The sequence below is a fragment of the Alligator sinensis genome, unplaced genomic scaffold, assembly GCF_000455745.1.
Source record: "Alligator sinensis unplaced genomic scaffold, ASM45574v1 scaffold489_1, whole genome shotgun sequence".
NCBI classification, from domain to species: domain Eukaryota; kingdom Metazoa; phylum Chordata; order Crocodylia; family Alligatoridae; genus Alligator; species Alligator sinensis.
The window spans coordinates 3,183,067-3,209,033 of record NW_005841901.1 but is presented as its reverse complement, the minus strand read 5'-3'; the positions used below and the strand labels follow the sequence as shown (position 1 = coordinate 3,209,033).

The 25,967-nt window shown below is 40.8% G+C and overlaps 1 protein-coding gene across 4 annotated transcripts in view; it reads left to right on the top strand.

Annotated features, from left to right (window-relative positions):
* Positions 1-6: 6 nt before the first annotated feature.
* Positions 7-25,967, top strand: part of RMDN2 (regulator of microtubule dynamics 2) — a 67,134-nt gene continuing 41,173 nt past the window's right edge. For 3 of the 4 annotated variants that reach the window (XM_025197630.1, XM_025197629.1, XM_025197631.1), the window contains exons 1-5: positions 7-78; positions 1,522-1,997; positions 11,647-11,845; positions 13,209-13,311; positions 15,860-15,920. In XM_025197630.1, coding sequence (XP_025053415.1) covers positions 1,540-1,997; positions 11,647-11,845; positions 13,209-13,311; positions 15,860-15,920 — 821 coding nt within the window. In that variant the 5' untranslated portion in view covers positions 7-78; positions 1,522-1,539. Of the gene's footprint in view, positions 79-285; positions 295-1,521; positions 1,998-11,646; positions 11,846-13,208; positions 13,312-15,859; positions 15,921-25,967 lie in introns of those variants that run through there. The other variant, XM_006018431.3, reaches the window with a different exon arrangement.

Below are 25,967 nucleotides of genomic sequence, written 5' to 3'. Positions count from 1 at the left end.
TGAGGCGGGCTTCCCCGGGCAGCTGGTGCTGGGGGCTCTGCGGGGGGTCATCCTGTGCTGCCTCCGGAGACTGCCCTGGCAAGTGCTGTCACAGTGGTCCGCACACCCCTGCGGCTGCACCTCAAAGCAGGGGCAGTGGGAAGACAGGGCTTTTAAATGGAGACAAAAGCAGCAGCGTTAAACTCCAGGCCAGGCAGCCACGGGGGTGGGGGGCGAGTTCAGTTTTCTGTGAGGCTAGTGACCACACACGTTCGTGAATGCGCTTCTGGTAACGGGTGGCGGTTGACTCCTTGGGTAAACCTGATCTCTTGGATTAGACCAGCTCACATAGTTGGAAAACTTCTTCTCTGCAAGCTTTTGGGTTTAAATGCCCTTGGTCAGGCAGAGGACGGGTCTGCAGTTGGTCTGTGCTCTTCCTGGATGTCAATGCCCATTCCATTTTCATAGATGTCATAGACATTAGGGCTGGAAGGGACCTTGGAAGATCATCGAGTCCAGCCCCCTGCTCCAGGGGCAGGAAGTCAGCTGGGGTCACAGGATCCCAGCAAGATAAGCATCCGATTTTTTCTTGAAGGCGTTCAATGCAGGTGCTTGAACCACCCCTGATGGCAGGCTATTCCAGACCTTGGGGGCTCGGACAGTAAAGAAATTCTTCCTTATGTCCAGCCTGAAACAGTCTGGTAATATTTTGGTAATATACGTTCAATTTAGGACCTGCAGGGAGTGAGGTATTAGAAAAAGGCACGTTAGCCTGCTTTAACGCACATTAGAGAAAGCGTGTGGGGTTTTTGTGACGTTTGAATGTGCCTTAAAATAGGCGACGGTGCATTAAAGTGCATGTGGAGGCACACCCTGTGGTGCTGAGGTTGCACGGAAAAAAGAGCCCTGCCGCTCTGCAGTGCTACGGCTAGGTGTCTGGGATGGGGCAGACGAAAGCAGCTACCTACTGACCAAAGTGGGTGGGCGTGCGGTTCTGTTTGTAGTTTGCCAGTAGGGTCTGGCCCACAATGACCTGATTTGGCAAGAACTGATGCACAAACTAAAGTGAGCAGAATCAGGGCCATGTTAACACCCCTCCGTAAATTTCTGTAGGGCTGGAGCGTGCCTTGGTGATAATACATGGTATATGGGTATGAGGTAGTCATTATTTGAAGGTGTGGCAGCTTAAAGCTCAGATAATTGTGGGAAAACAAACAACATGGGTTAAAAACAGGCACAAAATAACCCATGGAAACAAAATGCAGCATTAAGGTTACAAGCAAGGGCTTCCCATTGCCAAACACAAGCCATAAATGCAAAAGGACACATATGCAACATTGAAACCATGGAAGATAAGGCAACATTGTACTCTTATTGCCTGTCTTCCAGTGTTCATGAGTCCATTAGATTTAGATGGTACCTCAGTATGTGTGATGTGCTGGTTGTTACAACCTTAGATTTTTATGATTTCAGAAAATAGTTGGGAAAGAGATGAGGGGACAGAGTTTTAATTCTACTTTTTTTTGATGTGTGTGTTTGCAGTTTCAGAAAACCAAAGAAATGTACCACTCTGAAAACAAAGGACTGGTCCTAGGCATCATGGCAGGGGCTGCTGCTGCAATAAGTTTCTTCCTGATTTGGTATCACAAGGTCCGAAAACCTTGGGCATCTATACATTTGCCTGCATTTCTGGATTTCGACAACAGGTTTCATTTTGTGGGCTTACAGAATGAAACTCACAATGAATCGGGAACCGTAATGACCTTACATGGAAGACAGCTACAGGTACTGGAGAAATTGAATGGCCTAGTAATTAGTGTGGAAGAACTGAAGAGAGAGATAAAGTTTCTTAAAGAAGCTATTCCAAAATTGGAAGAGCTTGTTCGAGATGAACTCCAAGGGAAGGCCAATGCTCACAGAATTAGCCCTTCACACAGAGCAACAAAAAAGAGAAAAGCAGAGACAGCTCGTGGTACACCAGACAACGCGAGCTCTGAGGAGGCAGAAAGTGAAGGAGGGTGAGTCTTTAAAATAAAGAATATGTAATACAACTTAAAATATCTATGTGGACAAAAGAAGTGTCACCACACATGTAAGGTTGTTATGTTCTGTATGCAATAGTCTAATGTATTTATGTGTACTTATTACACATTCTGTTTCTCAAGATTCAGGAGAAGCTTTCCAAAAGATTACAATATGATTTGCAAAGCTAGTTTAGTGATTTGCCTGAGGCAGTGTTGCCAACTCTCATGATTTTTGGCATTGTTCTTAAAGTCTGCACCTATATATAAAAGAAAGAACTACATTTTTCACATTACTGAAGCGTAGACTTTAAGAACAACACCAAAAATCATGAGAGTTGGCAATCTGTAGTGCTACTGTATGTACCTCTGACCAGGAAAAAAGAGATGTGCCTGTAAGCAGAACCTGTACTAAACCAACCCCCTCTTGCATTCAGGATCTGTCCTTTAATTGTATCTTTGCACAACTGCATTCAAGAACTCATGCTATTTTTACTCCTGCCTGGTCAAAAATTCACCAAGACATTTTTCTGTTGATAAGTTCCATTTTGTCAAAAATGAAATTTTCCATGGGCATATATGTTGACTTCAACATTTCATTTAGGAAAAAGAAAGCCATTTATCGGGATGGAATATTGGATTGTTCTGTTTCAAAATGTATTTTGATTTTGTCAAAACAAAAACTAATGATTGACTCAAAATTCTTTTGAAACATTTATTTTTAAAATTAAAAAAAAATTAATTCTCATTCAGGATAAAAAAAATGCTGAAATTGAGGACTTTCCTGTAAAACAGAGATTCTAGTCCCCACAGAACTCTAGTCCTAATCTTGTTTTGGAAGAATCCTAAAACACTACAATTTCAGCTGGGATGGGTACTATAAACTCTGTCAGAAATTTGTCACTTATTCCTGGATCATTCTTTATGGGCTTCTTGTAGTGCCTGGCACTTTATATGTTTTGCATTTAGAGGACTTTACAAATGCTGTTAATTGTGTGCTTCGCTCCCCCTCGCTGGAGAGGTGGTGATGTTGTATCCTCAGTGCTTCTGCTTTCTGCTGGCTTGGAGATACAGAATCTGGCCTTTAGGTTATGGTCTCAAAATAACCCTTGAAAATACCATTGTCACTGGGATGACAAAACTTAGAAAGGTTTTCAATGCTTAATTATTTTTTTTTGTTTCTGCTTTGTGAGTGGGAAAGATATATCTTGAAGAGATCTATAAACCTTTTTAGGCACGTATACTCATGGAATAATATGCTAAACTTCATACTTTAGTTTTTAAAGGTATTCATTTAGTAAAGTCAATACAAATTGATATTCAGCTATATAGGCTATCAGTGGTATGAATGCAAAAGTTCTGGAATTCTGTGTATGGTTTAAAAATGTTTTTAGCATGGAAGCGCTTTAAATCTTGTTTGAGATGCAAAAGAAAATATTGTCAGAGAATCTCTAGGAATGCTTTATTTATGCATTTTTCTTTGATCAATGACTTAGTGGCATTACATTTGAGTAACTGAGTCATTTTGTTAACAGATATTACATACTTTGGTGTTTATCTGAATGCTACTAATGCTGAGTTTATAACTTGAATATTGAAAATTACACTTTATGATCCATTATGAAAACTTGTTGGTGTAAGACAACCTTGTTGTTATGGCTAAACACTAATATATTACCCAGATGTATTTTAAGCCATATGTAGGGTAATTTGGCAAGGAAGTTAAACAGGTTCCTAATTTTAATAACATCAGACAATGCCATTGAAATTAATATGACATAAGCACCTATGTATTTAAGTTGGGGCATATACTAAAGTATGTACCTTGCTCAGATGGAGGTTAGGACAGACTGTTTCTTCATTTGTTTCTCTATAGTCTAGCACACCCTTTGGGAGATGATGTAAAAATGATGAATAATGATGGTGGTAAGGCCAGCAAGATTGTTACAATTGTATCTACAAAGGAGAAAAGATCATATCAAAAGCAGGATAGAGTAGTAATATGCACGGTGGAACTTTTTTATGCAAATAACTCAGTATTATAATTACCAATCTCATTTGATATAAATAAATTAAACACAAATACTCAGATTAGACATGGCTACTCTCACATTCTGTCACTGGTTTTGGATTAACTCAGGCTGTCCACAAAATAACTCATTTGTGTCCTGAGCAATAGCATCCTGATTGTCTTGTTCTTTTGGAGTTTTTCTTATTGTTGATGTTGCAGTTATTGTCATTTTATTTAGTTTTTATGTATAGATTTTTTTATTCCCGTCAGAATATCTTTGATGGAATCACAAGCTACTTAAGAAGGATGAGCAGAGCAGGCAGGTTGTGTTATGGAGCTACCTGTCCAAAGGAATGGTTGCAAAATCTGTCTTGGATACACTGATGCAGTGTTATTGGAGAGGAGGCAGAGGAATCCCACTGTCAACTCTGTACAGGAAAATCAGAAGAAATCAAATGTTTCTGAGGTTGGGTGTTGAAAGAGACTCACAGAGGAGAAGTAGGTGAGAGTCTGGCTGTTGTAGGCAAACAGCTTGCAAAAAAGTTACCCAGGAATGTTGTCCATGATCTAAAGAAAGACCATTTTTATGATCTATTTGGGAGTTTTCTGAATTTCTGAAACTATTTGTGCTTCTTTTGGATGTATTTTTAAAAGCATGTCTATGCTTGCCCTGGAAAGAAAGTTCACCAAGACCAAGGTTTAAGCAAAACCAGTCAATAGGTATCCTAAAACAAAATTCTTGCTGTACATTTTCAGTTTCTTAGAGGTTTCTTGTTTAATCAAAATGCCACGAGCCAGCCCTGTTTCCATTCTGCAGCTTAATAGTTTGCAAGCTCCAAGAGGACAACAAAAAACAAAACTGTGTCAATATTTCCTTGTGCTCTCCCATCTATATGTATTTAACTGTTGCTTCTGATAGATTGTAAGTGGTCTTTCTATTCTTAGTTTATGTAGTGAAGTGAAAAATAACAGGCTGCTCTATACATGAGAATGATGAAAACATAAAGACTCTGTCTACACCCTGTCCTATCATTTGGACGCAATTAAAGTTTTATTGCCATCATACTTTAATTGTGTCCAACTGATAAGACAGGGTGTAGAGAGAATCTTTATGTTATCATCATTATCCTCAATCCAACCCCCTGCCTAAATCAGGATCACCCGTATCCAAACCATCCCATATAACCATAACCTAAACTCTACTTAAGACTATGTCCTGCTTCTATAAAATGTTGTCAATATATGCTCAAGAGGTCTGGGGGGGAACTTGGGGGGGATTTTTTTTTTCTTTTTCTGCCTTTAACTTTTCAGAGTAAAACTCATCTTGAATATTATGGTTTGGAAGCCTACTCTTTTTCATCTCCAATTTAGGTTCTGGTACATCTTTAGATCTTTGAACTGTCCTTTGTGAAGCCAACCAGCATTCTTATTTTTCAGATGTTTTTTCTCCCTTAAATTCATGGGAAAGTAATTCTTCCCAAGTACTTGCTACTTATAGAGAAAGTGATATCCCTTGTGGAAAGATTAAGATTTCCTGTTTTCTTTATTAAATATGATGCTGCATTATATATTTTATTTTGTTTTAATAACTAATTCCAGTAATTTTTGTTACTAGTATTTTAAAAAGAATCATTGGAACTTTCCCTTCAAGCAGTGTAGAATCCTACTTGCATTTTAAATGAGATTTTTCGTTTGTGTAGACTTTTTCTTTGATCTATCCACGATCTTTCATGTTTGTTTTTTTTCCCTCAGAGAATCCTTCAGTATCACAGTTCATCCTTAGACTGATTCTTATTAAACAGCATAAGAGACAAGACCCTGCCTACAAAAGTAAACTAATGAATGTATTGATGTTTCACTATATTTAGGAGTGTTACATCTGCTAGTGTGTTGCCTAAATGCTCACTGCATTTAAGTCCTTCTGTTGTTTCTCAGAATCTTTTTTTGGTTTTTAATAACCCCCCACAAAAGTATTCCCAACCAGCCAACTTTGTTCTTATCAGAAAATGCATTTGACTCACTGTGTGCTGACTCTTCCAAATAATTAATTTATTCATTGTCATTGATCCCTGACTACCAGGACGTTCTATTATTACCCTTATTCCACCCTGCAGTTCACAACCAATTTTTAACCACTTGTACAAGTAAGCAAAAGTCGCATTGTACTCCTAGAAATCCTCATTTATAAAAACCCTTGCTTTTAATATTTCAAGACGCACACTTGAGTGATAATGGCTGTCAAAAACAGGCACAATTAAAGTACATTTTTTCATTTCAAGAGGCACATAAGAAAATATGAATATCGGGTTGCATTATGCATATGTATTTTATTAAAGATTGGTTACTACACTTATGGCAGGTCTTATACCCAGATATTTAGTGAGTTTCCTTGTATTGTTTGATACAACCTTTTGCAGGCTAAAATCAGGTAAATTGCCTAGGAGCTGTCATATTTGTTATATGACACTTTCATAAAACCATAATGAATCTTCATCTTTTTTTAAGGAGACTTTTCTTTATATTTAGTCTCTTTTGAATTTATTACAGCATGTGTATCTAGTGTATGCAGTTAAGTCATAGCATGAAACCTTGTAACATGCATGTAATTTTTAGAGCAAATATCCCGTAAAAGCCTGCTAACTTCCATTGTTGAAATCAGCAGTCTGGCTCCTCTTATTATATTTCATGCATGTCATTTCTTCGGTGTTCTTACTTTGTTATTTAACAATTGGAACAGTTCCCCTCCTTGAGGTAGAACTGGCTGTAATTCAGACTGATGAATTGCAGCTAATCTAAGTTTCATGAGAAAATATCTTTATTTATTAGTTCATTTTGAAAATCTGCATTCTCTTCTTTGTGGGTAATGCTTTCATACTGAAAATATTTAATATATAAGAGAGATAGGGAGGAGATTAGCTAATGAGTAAATTCCTAAGTAATTTAAAACAAAAAAAATAATAGATCTTGGTCCTCAGTTTTGCATTTGGGGCCATGAGACACAGCAGCAGAGGTGGTCTTCTGTGTTCCAGAAAGCATTTGATGCCTCCTTCCAGATTCTTGCCAAAAGCTGCCTCCTGTTGATCTAGCTGTAAATAAGTACATAATCTTTTAGGCTTGGGAGTCAGTGGTGGCTGGACATGAGGCTAGCTGTATTGCTCCCTTGTATGCTGTTGGCATAGACACCAAAGTTTCTTAACCGAGCTTGCCTGATGGGCCTTTAGGCTTGGGCGTACTTTTGACTCAAGTCCTGTAAATGATTAAACTGATGCCTAACTGTGTACTCAAGTAACCCTGTGGACATTCTTTTCAGAGAGAGCTACTAATAAGGATAAAGTTAAACACACGTAACTCTTCATGGGATCAGAACCACAGATTGTGTTCTCTTTGGGCTGTATGGTTTTGGGACAACTAATTTCTGTGCCTTTATCAGAAAATGATGTAAGGCTCAAGCCAGGAGAAGATTTTAAAAGTTCTATACTTTGGATTGTAGATCAACCTTCCCCTTTGACAGTTGTATAGGTTCCAAGCTCCTTGGTCAATCACCTCATTGCTTCATGACCCCTTTTCAAAAGGAACAGAGTAGTTATACAATACATCATCCCAAATTGTAGGGAACATACAAATTAGGTCTGGAAGTGTCCTCTAGAAGTTGGCTAGTCCATCCCCTTTTCCCAAAACAGGATCCAGTTATACCTAAACCTTTCCTGACTGGTATTTGTCCAATGTGTTCTTTACAATCTACTATGATAAAGATTCCACAGCCTCCCTTCATAATCTATTCCAGTTATTAACTCACTTTACAGATACAAGATTTTCCTACTTCTTTTCTTGCCTATAGCAGATAAGAACCGTTTATAACCTTCATGCCCCACTCTGCCCCAGCTGGGCAGCACCTGCCCCACCCCCACTCCCACACCATGCAGGCCTCGATCTGCCCCCCCCCTTTCTCTTATGCCCCTTCCCCCCCACAAACTTACTGGCTGGACACTGCTCTCCAAGTTACCAGGCTGCATTCCTAGCCACATGCATGCTGTGGCTGCATGCATGCACACGGCATTTATCAGTGACATTATTGGCTACACCAGCCAAAAAAAGCCGATTGCCAGTAATGTCAATTTTCCTTCTATTGGTGCAGATCTGATATGGACTGATATATCAGTGTACCTCTACTCTATATATAACTTGTGTAAGGGTACACAAATGCAAGGAATGGAGATGGAGATATTGTGCATGTCAATATTAATATAGCCTAAGAGAGTGATTTTTTTTCTTGACAACTTTTTGAGTCCGAAGGAAATGATGTGCATATACCTGATTCTTTCCCAGCCTTCTGTATCTTGCCCTCTTCCCCTTCCTCTAACTCACACCAGGGAGTGGCAGGTGAAAGATGTTATGTGGATTGATGCAGTATGCTCTGACTTTAGGAGGTTATTCTTCCTTGATATTTTTATGTTCTTGATGAAGTTTATTCAGTCTTAGAATACCCGCAAGAAAATATTGCTCAGCTGTGAAACAGTTATTTTCACTCTGAATGCATTTATCATATGACCTATCTGCATTTCATATTTAGTAATGGTAGATTTATACATTACCCTTTTGGAGGTCTCTGATGGTACTAGCTCTGAGTGGTGTGCATGCAGCTCATCACGTTTTTCTTGTTACAATTGTCCATGTCTCAGGAAAGACAAAGTTCTTAGAAGCAAAAAAGTTTTTTTTTTTTTACAAGTGAAGATATATTTCCACTTCTTGTCCTTAATTGGAGCACCAGGACCTTGAAAAATCAATTCTTTGTTGTACATAAAACTCATTTAAACTGTAGGAAGTATATGATGTCATGCTGAGTAACTCTTAAATCTAGTTTTATTGTTCACAATATTATGCAGGAACTTGTAGTTCCAATTACATTTACTGTTTCATTATTTCTGCTTTGACATTTTCTAGCTCCTAACTTTTCCTGCTGCTGGTTAAACAAGGTTTTAGTAGGTGCATAGAAGTACACAAGATGCTTTATTGTTCAGTAGACTAATCTACTGCATAGTAAAGTGTCACTATTAAACTGTTCACTAGGCTACAGCACAGTAAAATAGGCTAATACGAAGTTATCTACTACTTGAAAATACAGGTAGTAAATTAACTGTGCAGTAGCTACTGCACAGTAATGCACATGTAGATGCTGGCCAGGAGCAATTTGCTCCTGTCAGAGCTGATTTGGATCAGTGCCTCGACACAGTGGAACTTTCCAGCACAAGGCACGGTAAGGCAGCAGAATCCTCGGCATGGTGAAGAGTTCCGGCGTGGATAGAGTTCCTGCCGAGGATATGCAGATTTGCATAACACGATTGGCCGATGTTAAATTATTCCCACGTGGCGGCTGGCAATTGGCTCGCTAGCCGTATAAAAGGTTAGGGGCGTTTCTGCCCTAGTTTGGAGAACTCCGCGATTTCCCCCGGAGTGGAACTCTGGCAGTTTGATCACCTGTCAACGACTCCCCATCGTCGAAGCCTTACAACGTATTTTCCGTGTTGCAAGCCCGAGTTAGACCCGAGCTACCCGGTCTACAAGAGCTCCTCGATTAGCGACTAGAGATTAGAATTGTTGCAACTATGATTGAAGTGCGAAGTCGCTTCTTGCCTGCGCTGTATACGACTCTACAGTGTAAGTAAAGCTGTCTCTGTTTTTTCCAGCTGTTACATGTCGCGTCTGTGCCTAATTCCGCTCCGGTGATAGAGAGTACCCATCTACCCGTCACGGGATCGCAGCCGCAACCCCAGCTAGCGTTCCCGAGGATTCCCGATCCTCAGTCCCCCCTCGGCCCCCACAGCTCCCAGGCAGCCCAGGCAGCAGGGGGCCCACTGCTGCTTGGCTAAGCCTCATGTGGCAGGAGCTATCTCCCTGCCACATGCGGATCGGGACTGTCCTAATCCCCACATCGCTGGGAGAGCTGTCCTGGAATCCAGGACTGCTGCATCCCAGCTGAGCAGGGATGGGTCAGGACCCAAACCCAATGTGACTGGGAGGGGATGCTGCCTGGCAGTCGCATGGGGATTGGAAGGGTCCTGATCCCCACATGGCCAAGAGAGGCATGCCTATCCAGACCGATCCCCACTTGGCTGCCAGGCAGTGTTCCCCTTGGGACACCTCTCCTGGCCACATGGGGATTGGGTCCAATCCCCATGTGGCTGGAATGCAGCAGTCTCAGCTGCCAGGACAGCTCTCCCCACTCGTGGGGATTGGGGTCTTCTCTAACATCAGAGCAGGGCAGGGAAGCAGGACCATTCCTGATGTCATCTGCTTCAGTTAGAAGAACATTTGCTCCCAAGCTGGAACACGTGTAGACCCTTTCCTCAGTGGCAATTTAGTGCTCCTTTTTTAATGTGCAGTAAGTTTACTGTGCATTAATAGCACATGTAGATGCACCCAGTGTTCATTGCAGAAATATGTGTTATACTCAAAGTGCTGTCTAAACTGCCTGTTGTGGTTTCTACTAATATTTATATAGTCTCTTGTACAATAAATGTTTAAAACATACTTTTGTGCTTTTTCTGCTTGTGGTAATGTTTTGGAGAGTTTTCTGTTCGATAGCAAATACATTTTAAAATATTATATCTAGAGATTGTTTCTTAAGCATGAGTTGTTGTTTTTTTCAAAAAGGGTACTAAATGTTAGACTTCCTTGTTTGTATTTATCCAGCTAAGTAAATAGCTACACTGTCAAGGGTTCTGAACATCCATTGGCATCAGTCACTCGTATCTACTGGGTCCTCAGTACTTCAGTAAATTAAAGTACTTGCTTATCTGTTGCATTCTTCATTAATTGTGTTTTGCTCAGGGCTCATTCAGTTGAATCAATTAACTGGTATAATTAATTTGACCTCTTTTACAGGGTCAAATAATCCAATTTTTTGAATGCACAAATATATTAATTGCACTAATCATATTACTTAGCAGGCAAAAAGCATTTGTTATCTTTAAAACATTTTGTATTTGTGCAGCATTCTTATATGGTTGGTTAGTATTTTCACCTCCTTTTCACAGACAGGGAACCAGATGATTTGTTCTAGGCTAAACAGCTATTATTAAAAACAAATTTAGAATTCTCAGAATTCCTGGTCTAATGGATAGTGCTTAGTCAGGAGTTCAGGGGTTGGCAGCATTTTCCAGCAGTAGGTCAGAATGACCCAGTTCATGCCATAGGCAGGTTGGAGTTAGGACCCAGCCATTGCTGCTTCTCTCTGCTGCCCAGCTATAGCATGGTATGGGTGAAGTGTCCAGCTGCAGTGCAACACATGGCCTTCTTCCACCAACCATTACTGAAGCCTGTGCTCTATAGGCTGGATCCAATGACTCTGTGGGCCAGATTGGCTGTAGGTTGCCAACCCCTGCGCTAGACTATATCTGTTTCTGATTAGGAATTGTGTCTGCAGGCTCGTAGAAAAAATCCAGCAAGATTCTTTACCAAACTTAACTGTGATTCTGTGTTAGTGATAGTGTTCAGTTTAGAATATGAACACAAACTTACCCTGAGCAGAGCCACATATCTTTAAAGCTGAGAAAGTGACAAAAATTGTTAGTTACAGTGTCCTGTGACACTTTGTTGGTATTTTTAGAATAGGTAATGATTGTTTCTGTGTTTTAGTTATATTACAGCTCACACTGACACTGAAGGAGAATCTGAAGAAGAAAAGGGATGGGTTATTTCATCTGGAGCCACTGTTGTGAGATCAGAAGAAGAAACAAAATTAACAAATCTTCTACAGAATGTGGACCATTTGCATGGTGGTTCAGTTGATGATAAAAAGAAGAGCTTCAGGCTGTTACTTGAGGAAAAGGAACAGGTATTAAGTGATAAGTGTCCCAACATTAGTTTCATAGTCCTATCTTAGGTTCAGAACTGTACATGTCATCCTTTTAACTCTTTGAAATGGAAGGAGTAGGGACATCTAAAAGATAGATTACTTTTTGATATGTCCTTCAAAAGATGTCCTTCAAAGTCTTTGAAAGGATCATCAATACTTTTATTCACGTAGCAGTAAGGCTTAAGTGTTTTCTGTTTTACCCAGGTTAAACTGAATAAAAGCTCTATATGGTAAAAGCTCTTCATGAAGATACTTGTCACAGACTTTAGAGGGTTGAAACAATTTTTTCTGATTTGAAATTTATCTGCATGGAAAACTCCTATATAGACTTAAATAAGAATCAAAATATCAGAATTCTAAAGGCGTTTAACACAAGGGTTTATATAAATGACAGTAAAAATTTGCAGACAATACACTGAGGTCTGTGCCTTATGATAGTTTTATAAACTGAGCCTCTCTGTAGAGCTAAATAAAGAGTTGTTATTTTTGTGTAGTTTTTAAAAGCATCCTATTAAGTGCAGTAGGAAGTATATGATAATCTCTTAGCATTGAGAGGACGGTTTGAAAAATAAAACAAGGAAAGTTTATCATTTTCTGTTATGTGCTCTAGAACTTCTTTAGTTAAGTTTGACCCTTCAGCCCTTGTGCACAACAAATTTCTGGTGGGCCTTTTATGTATAGTAATCAATGCTGTGGTTAATAGTTTCTTTTGATCTGACAGATATTAATGGTTCTGGTGGTATTCTTCATTTATGTGAAGGAAATATCTTTCTTGCTGGAAATATAGACAGATAAACAACTGTGCTGTATTAAAAGCAGGCAGAGGCCTTACCATGGTTCCACTAAATCTACTGTAACTTGTTTGTCTATCTGTTCTGTGGTAACTGAAAGCTAAACAGCTATGATTTTTAATTTGGGGTAAATGACCAAAGTTTTACTTCACCTACTCCAGAGTTTAAGTAGCAAGACAAAACAGTTACACTAGATCATCTGACATGTACTTGTATGTGGAAAGTACCCCTTACTCTTTATAGCAACGTAATTGTTTTGTCTGTCCATGGCAGCAGGTGTGATATTTGCTGGGTGTGAGTTAATGATGCTTGTTTTATGTATAAAATAAAATAACCTATTAAGTGACTGCATTACGCAATTTATTAGATTAACTTTTTATTTGTAAGAATGAACAGTTATAAAAGGCCCCTTCATAAAATAAAAGTTTTATATGTGTGTTTTCCACCAAGTTTTCCTATAACTTTTATGGAAATTATGTAAATTACATTTACATCCTGGTCAAATTAGTGGTCCAAAATCTAATATATCTGGTTCCTGTCTCTCCTTGCAGTATGGGAAACATGCAAGGTTTCTTTGGAGACTTGCACGAGCTTACGGGGATATGTTCGAGATGACTACTGATGTTGAAGAAAAGAAGAAATATGTTGCAAATGGTAGGTGGAATAGAAAAACCCGCTTCAAGAAAATGAATTTTGATGATGGTAGAAAGGCTTTTACTGTTAGTGGCATTTTCCCCGAAGTCTTTTAGTCCAACCAGTTTTACAGTCTGGCTTTATAATGATGGTGCTTTGACCTTAATGCAAATAAATGGTTTGTAGTTTGGCATCAGTTACTTTGTTACCCTTGATTCAGGAGAGGTCCAAAATTTGTTTAGCAGGGTTCTTGCCAGTAATGATTTGAGTACATTGGCTCCAATCAGTGCTGTAGACCTCTTACTTTAATAAGAATCATACTGACATGAAATTTTTAAAAATTGCGTGATAACAACTAAATACGAAAGCAAAGCCAAGATTTTTTTCCCCCTCAGGGCAAAAGGGAGGGTCCAGTGTTTCCTTCCTCTGACTGAGGCTCCACACCACAGTAACCCCCTCTGTGTGTGATGAAGAAGGTCAAACGCGGTGCTCTCTGGAGCCTGTGAACACTGTACTTCGGAAGCATTGCTAAGGAATGACAAAGCTGAACATGCTTCATCTGTTGTGTCTCAGCCTGTCTCTGTAACGTCTTCTTCTTGATGTCGTGTTGTCAGTTTTATCTGAGCATGGTCAGAATTGAATTTCTGATCTTTCCTTTCCACATCTCCTTTCCTCTGTCAGTTTTGAAAATGTTGCATCCCTTTCATCACTGAAGTCTTCACTTTGGGGTCATTCTCGTCTGCTCTCTTTCCTGTGTCCTGCACATTCAAGTTACGTCCAGCTCCAGCTGCTACTTGTCCAGTCTCTAGAATCTTCCTTGCCAAGTCTGAAAGTTCTCTCTTAAGCCCTTTTCATCCTGACTACAGCAAAATACTCGTCTTTTGCCTCTGATATTCACATTACTGTCTTCCAATCTCTACAACACGCTGCCGTTAAAATAATCCCCTTGCCTGTCTCCTGAAGAAGATTCACTCCAACTGACTTTCTTCTCCTCTACAGCAGTGGTTCCCAACCTTTTTTTTAACGTGGCCCAACCGGAGTGGGACAGGGCACACGGAGCCAGCTACCTCCTGCCCGGGACTCCCCTACTGCCCAACTTTAATCCTAGAATCTTAGCTGTGACCCCGAAAGCCGCGTGCCCGGGCAGACAGACGGGGGTCTGAGTGTGTGCTCTTGCTATGACCCGGCCGCCAACCCGCCATAGCCCAGTAGCAGGCCGTGGCCTGGTGTTTGGGAACCCCTGCTTTATAGCTTCACATTTAAACTTCTGTTTACTGCTTTTATGCCCCTATTTGCTTATTTTTGGACTCTGCCTCTCTCTACTCACCTACCTTTGTTTTGTTCATGGACTTCCATCAAATCCCTCTGCTCTTCCAGTGATGTCAGCTATGAACACTTGTTTGTCAGTTTCTCACACAAATGCCTTATTTCATGTTCCTTTTATTATGGCATGATCTTCCTGGGAGAGTCTGCAAGGGTCTCTCTGTACTTTCAAGTCTTTCTGGAGAATCATCTCTGTCTTAACATCAGTTAGTAACTTTCTTATAGGAATTATTTTGTGTCAAAAGTAATTTGGCTATGACTAATATGACCTTTTCATATAATTGTTCCCTCTGTTTCCCTGCCCGTTCGTTGACGTAGCTGTGTGTCCACTGTGACCTCCTTGGTGTTGGGGTAATCTCTTCTTTGTATCAGAAGTGACCAGCACAGTGTGGAATGTTAGAAATAGATAATACATTTGTAATAATGCGCCCAGGTCATAGTTTCTTTGCTGCTGCTTATGATTCGTTTTCACATTAGTTGATGAGAGATCATAATAAGAACATAAGTGCTGGACTGAGTCAGATGAGAGTATCCTGTCTCTTAGTGGCAGAGAGTATGTACTAAGAGGAAGAATATTTAAGCAGGGCAAATTTAGTATGGCATGGAAATCTCTGAAGGAGTGGAGGAGTACAAAGTACTTGCTAGATACCCAGGTAATCAGCAGTGTCACATCACAATCTTCTGAGTTATTTATGAATCGTGAAACAGCTGGGGGAATTCTGAATTGTAACGTTTCTTGCAGTATTTTTCATTTTTTCTTTTGGAAGTGGTGCAGAGAGAATTGCTTTTAAAGGGGATTTGGCAATAACTTGTGTTTTTTCATTCCAGCTGGTTGGAGGGCTATTTATGTTTCCCTTTGTTTTTATAAAGTTAATTTGTAATACAGAAAGGACCGTGTGGCTTAATTGGTTACAGCTGAACCTCTGGAAACATTAATTTTATCATCTACACTCCTTACTCAAGAGTGTAAATTTGGTTAACTCCCTTATTTTTTGTATTTTTCAATCAAAAGCAGAACTTAGTTGAAACTGTCTCGATTGCATCTGAATTGAAATACCATCTAATAGGGAAAGTATAAAAATTCTATGTAAGTGTTATGAATCCATAATGTTATGAAACCTTTCTTAATGTTTATGTGGAAAGACTGAACTTTGCTTTATATCTAGAGTATATTATCTAACTGCTTAGTTCTAAGATGAAGAAAAGAACAATAAATCCTTTCGAGTATCTTTATTCCTTTATACAGGAAAGATTAGTGCTGGAAAAGCTATTCAGTTGGATGCCATGAGTGCTGAAAGTCACCAGTGGTAAGTTTGCATAATGGAAAAATAATGTTTAGATTAGTGTTCTCTGAGAGTTATATCTCTGTACCAATAAATCAAACAACCCCCCCCCCCCAACTAAAATCAGCTGTAGACCCATTACTGCAGGCTTCATACTTTACTGTTGTAGATGATTGATTGGATCAATTGTCAGTTCATTTTTTGTTACTTGATATAGTTATTTACACAGCATTATGAAGTTACAGCTAATAATTACATTAAAATAGTTTGTGAAATACTTAGTATACCACTGAAACCTCCATGTGTAATGTAATTCTGTTGGTGTAGGACTTAAATTGGGTGAATGTCCATAAAAAATTAAAACTCCTTCCAGATCCCCAAATGAAGATGTTTTCACCATTATTCGCAAATTTTAATTTTTCCTCTACAAAAGAAGCTGTGAGGACAGGCAGGCCTTGCAGAATTAAATGAAGGTGAAAACATTTGGATTCTGGTGGACCAAAGGTGGAAGCTTACTCTGGATTTAAGAACCCCTCACTTGAAAAGCTACACTGCCAACCTATTGCTATTTAAAAGAGGGGAGTCATTTGTTTTAGTCTTGCACTGATCTCAGCTGTCATAAAATCACACAAAGAGACAGTCGATCTCTAAAGTGACTTATTACATCTGTTCTTTGTGGTCAGCACTACTGCCAACTGATTTCCAGGTTCAGTTTAAGTTACTGAATTCAGTCAATAAAAGATCTAAGTATTTGTGTTCCTCGTGAGAAATGCCACACAGGGAATGAGCCACTACATTCTGCGGTTGCAGATATTTTCTATAGTTTTATATTTTAAAATTCATGTCTTCTTTTTCCCCTATGACTTTATAGAGTCATAGAAATATAAGGCTGGAAAGGATCTCAATAGGTCACCAAATCCAACCCCCTACTTAAGGCAGGATCATTCCTGTCTAAACCATTCCAGTCACTCCTGTGTTTTTCTAACCTACTCTTAAAAACATTCAAGAATGTAGATTCCATGACCTCTTTAGGTATCTGTTCCAATGTTTAAGCACCCTCATAAGTAGGAAGTTCTTCCTAATATCCAACCTAAATTTACAACCTTTTTGTCATGTTATGAGTATTTCTTATCCTGTCCCCTGTGGCCACAGAGACTAGCTAAATGACAGAAGCATGAACGTGGGTAGGAGAACACTTTTCACAGAAGATCTACTCGATTTCTGGCTTCAGAATCTTCATGTTCCAGGGTAATCTACAGAACACTTTCAGAAGACGGGCCTGGAAACAAAAATGTATAATCTTATTGGACACTAAAGATGTGGGATTAAATGATGACATTGACTTCATGGCTTCTTACACTTTATGTACTTTCTCTGCTAATCTTTCAGCACAAGGGAAAATGGCCCTCTTCCTTCTTGAATGGTCTTGCTTTTCTAATAAGTTATCCTTTCTACTGCAGTTTTCTTGTCTTTTAGCTACTCCTGATAATGTGTCTCTGCTTTTATTTTGCATGCCACTTCCATTCCTTTTTTTAATTAAAAAATAATAATTTTGCAGCCTGTTTTTATTTACATATGGAGTTTCACCCAGGCTGTTGTTCTATCTGCTACTTAGCTGAAGCAGTCTGCATCTTCCCCAGACCTGAGGAAGGGTAGCTTTTGCCTGAAAGTTTGTCTAAGATATCTGCCAACTACACAGTTGGTGTAATAAAAGATATAACCCTAAAATTCTCGCCTCTCTCATATTTCCTCGATCATCACAGATATGCCATCATTCCAACACTACTATGTCATTGACTGGTTTCTACTGACCAAGCTCTAGATTCTAGAGCAGTGGTTCTCTAAACTCAGGGTTAGACTTAAGATTCAAGACTTGTTAGATTCAAGGTACTGCTCAGAAAATGCCAGCTCTTAGTTTTCCCTTGTTTTGTTGACTGTGGAAAAATAACAGAGCAATTTTTATTTTGTAAAGAATTCAGCAAGATCACAACAGGTTATATCAGCCTTCAACATATTTAGAGACTCTTTTATCACATCTTTCCCTCTTTTCTAGACTAAACAAATTCGATTCCTTCAATAGGTCGTGTTGGCTAAATCCTTATAATTTTTTTTTGTGCTCCTTGGGGGCAGTGTCTTTTATCTACATCTTTCTTAAAGTGGCATGCCCAAAATCCATGCCATACTCTAGCTAAGACCTAAATAACATCAGGGAAAGCAGAATAATTAACTTACATATCTCATGTATGACATTCTGTAAATATGTTTCAGAATGAAATTTCCTGTTTTTTGGCTTGTGCAGTTTCATGGTAGCCTTCAGATCCTGTTCTGCAGTAGTGCTGCCTAGTACTACAGTGTTCTTTCAAAATTTTAGAAGCTTATTCCTAATATTGGCTGCATTCACATCACAAAAAAGGTTCTGTCACAAACTTCCCTGACATAGTGGTGCCAGAAAAGCAGTGGCATGCATTCAATTTTACCAGCAAAAAAAAGTTTGTTTTGTCAGTACATTTCCTTTCACTTGGGAAAAGAATGCTTTTGCCCATGGAAGCTCTATCTTTCATAAGAGCATTTGCTGGGATAGCTTTACCAGCAAACTCTTTCTAATGTAGAAATGGTATAGCATTTTCTCACGTATTTTCCCTTCCTTTTTGCATCTGCTTCTTCAAAAACGTCCTGCATTTCACCATCAGGCTGCCTGTAAGAGCCATCTGATATACAAGTGGAGAAGATCATTTTTTTTTAAGACGAAAGAATATCCATACCAGATCTATTCAGTTTTTTGACCAGCAGCTGGGCCTGTGGCCAGTATTTGTCTTCAAATTAAATTTGTCAGTGGGCACTATGCAGAAGGAATTAAGCAAAAACATCTTTTACCAATAAGTAGGCCTTAGCCACAGATCTGTTTTGCAACTGCTAATAATATCAAGATTAATAGATGCATCCTAACTTTCTGCAGATGGTTTCCAGCCAAATTACAGAGCCTTCAAAGCTGCCTGATTTCTTGTATTGTAAAATGTTGCTTTTCAGGAAACTGTTGACAGTGAAAAATATAGCTGTAACCTTCAGTTGTTTAGTTAGTTCAGCCCCTTGTAATGTGGGATTAGAATCATAATATGTTTTTAGAAAATGATATAAATATTTCAGGTCTGCTTTGTTTAAATACAAAATTTTAATTTATGGAGAGTTTTCAAACTTTTGAGAGACTGTGCAAAAATTGGCACTTGCCAGTTGCAAAGCTTTTATATTTTTGGGAAATCTTCAACAGAATCTCGCTTGTGATTGCTCTGACTTAATACAAAGAACTGCTAGAAAAACATAGTAAAGTTAAAGAAAAAATTACTTTATTATATTAGAAGTCCCTTTTCCCCATAACTGACATGTTTTTCTGAAATTAGGAGAAAGCCCACTGCCTAACCTTTTGAAATTTTTTTCGGATGAGGGAGACTAGGTTACAAACTGCAAAAACCAGAAAGATTTCAAAGTACAGTCTGTTGTTGTCAGATTAGTTTACACAAAGTTTTCTGCCTTGGATGTGGACTACGGTTAGCCACAAAGCCAAGTGCTACAGTTAATATTTGAGGTTAGATTATTGAATGTACCAGATGACAGAAAGTTACATAGCCTGGGTACTCTGTTTAATACAAGTAGCTTTTTAAAGCAAAATGCCACGCAGTAAAACTGTTCCTACTACATTGATCTCCAACAGAGATGAACATTGAACAAAAGTGTAGTGCCATAATATGCAGCAAATTCAGGCTTTTTCAGATAGATCATCCGGAGACAAGAATTCCCTGGTTGGCAGTACTCCACAGAGAAGGCCCAGGCCCCAATATCTTGAGGATGTGGCTCCACTGAAGAAAACTGCAGTGCTTTTACTAAGGCCAGGGTTTCTCTCTGGTGGTGGTCTGTTTACTTGCCTGTTCTGACTGATACTTATGATGACAGCAAATGGAGAAGATGGAGAAAAATGTTGCCAAAGCAGCAAGTTTTATAAGATGTTATACATTAAAATCAACATCTTGAATTACTCCTAGCAGTGACGAGGAAGCCTGTACAGCTGAACAAGACCTATTGTAAATAGATCAATGGGGCAATCTTCTGTGTGATTTTAAGGGTTAGCTACTGTGGCTTTTATTTGTTGTGCAAAAACCAAGAGATACAGCCATAAACACAGGTACTATAGTACACACTGCAGTAATCCAGCCTGAAGGTTACAAAGGCATACAGAGGTTTAGATATGAGAGAGATGGTAGAGAACGCCTACCCAGAAGGTACTTGAAGATGTTTTACACTCTGTGGCAGGGTGACACTGTCGGTGCCTGACACTTTAAGGGCCGAACTAAGTGGCCAGCAGGTGCTTAATTGCGGGAGCTATTTTAGATCCATGGCTGCCTATATAAATGGGGCAGTTCGCTGCTGGCAGCCCAGGCCAGTTACCACCCTGGTGAAAGGCAAGTAGGGGCACCTTGACCCCAGCCCTCACCTTTGGGTGGGTCATATACCAACAGAGCAGGGTAGGCCAAGAAAGCTTCTGGAGGCACCTGAGCCTGCTGGGGGAGTGACCCCACAGGGCCAGGCATGCATCCAGAAGCACCTAAGCTGGGAATGAGGGACCCTGATCCCTAAGTGCAGGCAGGAGGTATAAACCCAACTGAGGGACTTGACTGGTCAATGCTGGGGCCAGGACCAGAAGGGTCAAAAGGGCCAGGGCCCACCGCCAGGGATGTCCATGATGAGCAAAGAAGCTCAGAGTCCCAACTGGCGTGAGACTGGGTCAGGGCTTACATGGAAGCTGAAGGTCCCATGATTGGGGCCACAGCTAATGGGCAGAGGGGATGGTTGAGCCAACTGCCTGAGATGCCATCTGCAAGGCTTCGGCCACGGTGTAGGGGTGGAATGGAACTGCGGATAGCCCCCCCAATACCGGGGTGTACAATGGGCAGCCTCCCACCTTAATTAACAACCTAATTAATTACAGCAAGGTGTAGCAGGCGAAACAGGTGGGCAGGATGCCCAGAGGCAGGTGGAGAACTAGCTCTCTGGCTAGCCAGGGACTCCCACCTTGCCACACACCCCTTAAGCCACTTTGAAATTTAAAAGCAGTCAGGGATCCAGAAGCACCCTCAAAATATCAGTCTTCTGAACAAAACAAATAACTCGGTAATGGGGGTAAGGATGATAACCATCCCCAGTTTCAATTGGGAATCTTCCTATCTCACCATCTCACTTCCACCTCACCAAGATTAAACTTTGCCAAGTTATCAGTTAGTGTTCTAGCTCCTAAAGCTAGCAGAAGTTACTTGTGCATGTGCAGATAACTACATTTTAAAATGGTTGCTACTGTAGGAGCAAAAAGAAAAAAAAAAGGACTTTATCAAAGAAAAATACTTTTGTGGGGATTTCACACACGTACTTCCCACACAACCACAGGAATAGAAACATACAAAATACCAGGTGGTAAAGGGGTGGTGACAAAAAATATTTCCCTAGGGACAGAAAGTTCATCAGAATTGGGAAATATATTTGAAGAGCTTACTACTTCCCAAGGTACCTTTCTAATATGGAACAATATTTTATGATACAGCCAAGGCTCAAAACCTCTGTGGGGTGTTTTTTTTTCCTTTTTTTTTTTTTTAAGTAACTCAGTTACTCTTTTTATAAATAATGTGAAACTTTATATGTAAATGTAGACAAGATATTTAAAGGGCTGTACATTGTCTTTTGGTAAGCAGGTTAAGGGATATATGTACCTTCCTGATTCTTTTTGGATATAAGCATATAATGTTGTATTATCTTAGATAATTGGGAGAGGGCTACATGGTAAGATAATATAGTCACTGAGATTGGTGATTAGAGCTGATGGGGATTTTTTTTTTTTTTTGCTTAGAAAATGTGATGCTTTCACCAAAAAAAAATCTAATTTTGAAGTGCCATTGTGGTGCCCTGGGGATTGTAGTTCAGGTGGCTTGTGCTCTCATTCTGCTCTATAGGGTGGGCTTCATCTCCCAGCATTCACCACATTATTTTGAAGAGAAGTGGCACATCATGGCAGTTCCATGACTGTGACAACTGAGGGAAGAGAGCGTTCAGCTGTGCAGTCCAGTCCATTGGGGAGAAACAGAAGTATCAGGCACATTCTGGGACAATGTCTCCTGGTTAGCACAACCCTGGTAGAAATTCTACAGCAACTTCAGATCAGTGCATGGGAGCTAGGTTGGGACTGTAGGGTAAACAGATCTGTTGCAATTTCTTTCTTTTTTCTCCGACAAAGTGGCCACAATGGAAAGAACATTGATAATTAAATGAGAGAGTCAGTTAGGCAGAAGGCAGGGTAGATTTGCGCTTTATACACTAACTATATCTATAGCATAAGCCAGGGCAACCCAACTTCAAATGGGCTGGGGGCCACCTGAGCTGGGGCCATGGGCCCTGGGAGCCACATGCCCCACCCTTCCACCCAGGTACCCCTGCTGCTGCTCTCTGTGTGCCCCCCACTGTTGCTCTCCACATCAGCTCCCTGCTCCACCTCCTTGCCTGGGAATCCCAACTTACCCTTAGATTCCTGGCTGCAAGCTCCCACGTACAGTATTTTGCTGGGGCTGCAGGCTGTGCCATGCTTCACTGCCCCACCCTCGAAGGCAGGGGTAGGAAGGGGAAGCCAGAGGAAGGTGAGCCTGGAGCTCTGGCTGCTGGTGGGATGAGGGGAATGATGGCTGGGTGGGAGCTCAGGCACAGCAATTTAACTCCTTGGGGGCTATATGTGACATGTGGGCCACCAGTTGCTTTCGTAAGCAGTGTGCTTACTGATGAAGTAAGCTTGCCACTTATGAAAGCTTATGCTACACACCTCTGATTTAGTCCATGGCTATCCAGTTCGCAAATGGCTGTGGGCCACTTGGGTGCAGGCCAAGTATTTCTGTGCCTGCTGCACAGATGCACTGCCCTCCTGCATCAAGCTGCCCACATACACCCTCCCATTCCCCTGCTGTAGTTCATGACCCACCTCTCCCTCTGGGGCTGCATGGCACCTTACATGGATACTCCTCCCCCCTCAGCCTCTGCCCCCATCTGTAGTGCTATAGGTGACCCCCATGGGTATTTCCCCTTCTGAGTGCTCTGCATGGGTCCCTGCCTCCCTCCTGAGCTTTCTGGGCTGTGGATTGCGCTGCCATTCTCTGGGTCACCCTGGGGGTGGAGGCAGGAAGGTGAGGGAGAGGGGGCCTGGAGCCTTTGCTTGCTTCTCCTTTGCAGCCACAGCAGTAGGGGAGCAGTGGCCAGGTGGGAGCCCAGGGGGCTGGGCCACAAATTAACCTGTCATGGGCTGCATGTGGCCCACAGGCTGCAAGCCTTACTTAGTCTTTTAGGTGCAAATCTACCCTGCCTTCTGCCTGACAGTTAAATGGACACCTTAAAGTTTCAGAGTTAACCATCAGTGAAGAGCACTGTTTGCACCTCTGAAAGCTATTATATACCCTGTGCACAACACTGTACCTAGACTTCTGGGGGCCCCCGGCAAACTTTTAGTATCAGGCCCTCCTTCACCAGAGGTAATGTTAACAATAATTTTAAAATTACCATTTTTTGGGTCCTCTTTCCATCCGGGCCCCGGACGGCCGCCTGGTTCTCCCATGCCTGTGTCCAACCCTGCCTGTGCAAACTGAGGAAGGCAATCCTACATTGATTTGTACTTTGTTAACATTTTCCAAATTATCTTTGCAAACGTGGATTAGAAACATATATTTTAAAAATTCAACTTTGTTGTCTGGAGCAGAACTCTTCTGCATATTCTATGGCCTCAGAAATGCAGAACACACAGCATCTGTTACGTTCTGTCACTGTTGTTTTGTGTGTGTGTGTGTGTGTATACACGTGTACAAATGAATGTTAATTAAGTATTGGTCTGCAATATCTTTTGCTTTCAGGTCTCCTCCATTCTGATTTATTGTATGCTTTGCCATGTTTTTGCTAAGCCAAAATTCTTAAAGTTAGTTTGCATTCATATGTTTTTACCAATAGCTTGGTTTGTTTCCAGTATCTTTGCAAGTGTTAACGACACAAGTGCCTGCTGTATCTGACATTTCCATGGAACTCAGCTTTATTACTCTCTGGTGGTTTCCTAAGACAAAAACTAATGTTCCTGCCAGTTCCAGCAATATAGGTTCAATTGCATTCCAAGAAAAAAACAAACATATTACTTTGCGCCTTGGCAGGCTTGAAGACTCCAAACCCCCAACTCCCACACTGTCACCATTGTAAGTACATGAGTATCATGTAGAAATGTTTGATTGTGCCCTGGCACTTGAAAAGCAGATGCACTATTAAAAACAAAACAGTATATTAATCATGCTAGGAAAGGATAAAGCTTCAAGTATGGTATACTTGGTATACTTCAGACCATGGTATTCTTGGTATGCTGTAACAATAAAGCCACAGTGTTGCAGACAGTGCTGTAAGTCTCAGAGCTGGGAGTACCTCTCTATGAAATTATTATCTATTCAAAACCAGGCTCCAAAGGAAGTCTAAAGGCGTAGTTTCACTGCATGCATAGTTAGGATGTGTCAGAGGCTGTGACTCCTTTGTAAGCAGCGTGCTGCACAGCCATGGGAGAGAAGAGAGTGCTGTTTTTCAGAAGTCTCCTCTGACTGCTGATGCAGTGAGCACTGTGGAAAGATTCTGAAATAAGTATTTAGCCTTTCTTTCTTGGCAGTGAGATCATTGTGACCCAGGTAGGATCTCTGAGAGACGGGCAGTGACAGATTGAAATGAGGGACTGTGGAGAAAGCAGGAGCAGCATTTAGCACCATGTGAAAATGAAATATTACCCTTTAAATTAAAAGTGTCTCTGTCAGTGAGAGAGATTGTGTTTGTGAAAAATGTCTGGGAACAGAAAAGTGTTGGGCTCTAACAAATACCACTAATTACTCTCCCACGTTTTAAATTCCAGAGACCATCAGGGTCCAGAATCACTAAGGGATATAAAGCCTCTATAGTAAAGTCCCTAGCTTTCCACCAGTCCACGGGAATCAATTAGGCAAACCTCAGGAATCTCTCTTCCCTTTCCTCCAATAGCATGTGGTGGCAGGATGATCTGCCTCATTAACATTTAGTGGGTTATCAATTTCCCTTTTCAGGGAAAATTAACAAGAATGTTTTAGGAAATTGTTGTATTTTATCTTCCAAATGAAATGCTAAGGCCTCCAAATACCTTTTCCCATTGTTTGTGAGGGAAATCATAAATCCTATTTGTATGCAGCAAACAGTTCAATTTCAAATGTTACATCCATAGTAACACTTAGTGTTTCTAAGTGAGGGGCAGGACAATGCTCTCACTGGGATTGTAGAGAGACAGCAGCAAGGCACCAGACTGCCATGTGTAGACCCTGAGATGGTGCAGAGTCACTTGGAGTCACACTGGATGCCTTGAAGTCAGCAGGCCCGGATGAGCTCCATCCAAGGGTACTGAAGGCACTGGCTGATGTCTTTGCATAGCCACTGGTGGTAATATTTGAACACTCGTGGCGCACAGGCCAGGTCCCGGAGGACTGGAAAAGGGCCAATGTGGTCCCCATTTTCAAGAAGGGGAGGAAGGAGGACCTGGGCAACTATAGGCCAGTCAGTCTCACCTCCATCCTAGGCAAAGTCTTCAAAAAAATTATCAAGGCTCACATTTGCGAGAGCCCGGCGGGACAAATTATGCTGAAGGGAAACCAGCACGGGTTCGTAGCAGGCAGATCATGCCTGACTAATCTAGTCTCTTTTTATGACCAGGTTACAAAACGCCTGGACGCAAGAGTAGGGGTTGATGTCGTATACTTAGACTTCAGGAAGGCCTTCAATACGGTATCCCACACCATACTGGTAAACAAGTTAAGAGGCTGTGACTTGGATGACTACACAGTCTGGTGGGTGGCGATTGGCTAGAGGGTCGCACCCAGAGAGTCGTAGTGGATGGGTCGGTATCGACCTGGAAGGGTGTGGGCAGTGGGGTCCCGCAGGGCTCGGTCCTTGGACCGATACTCTTCAATATCTTCATCAGCGACTTGGACGAGGGAGTGAAGTGTACTCTGTCCA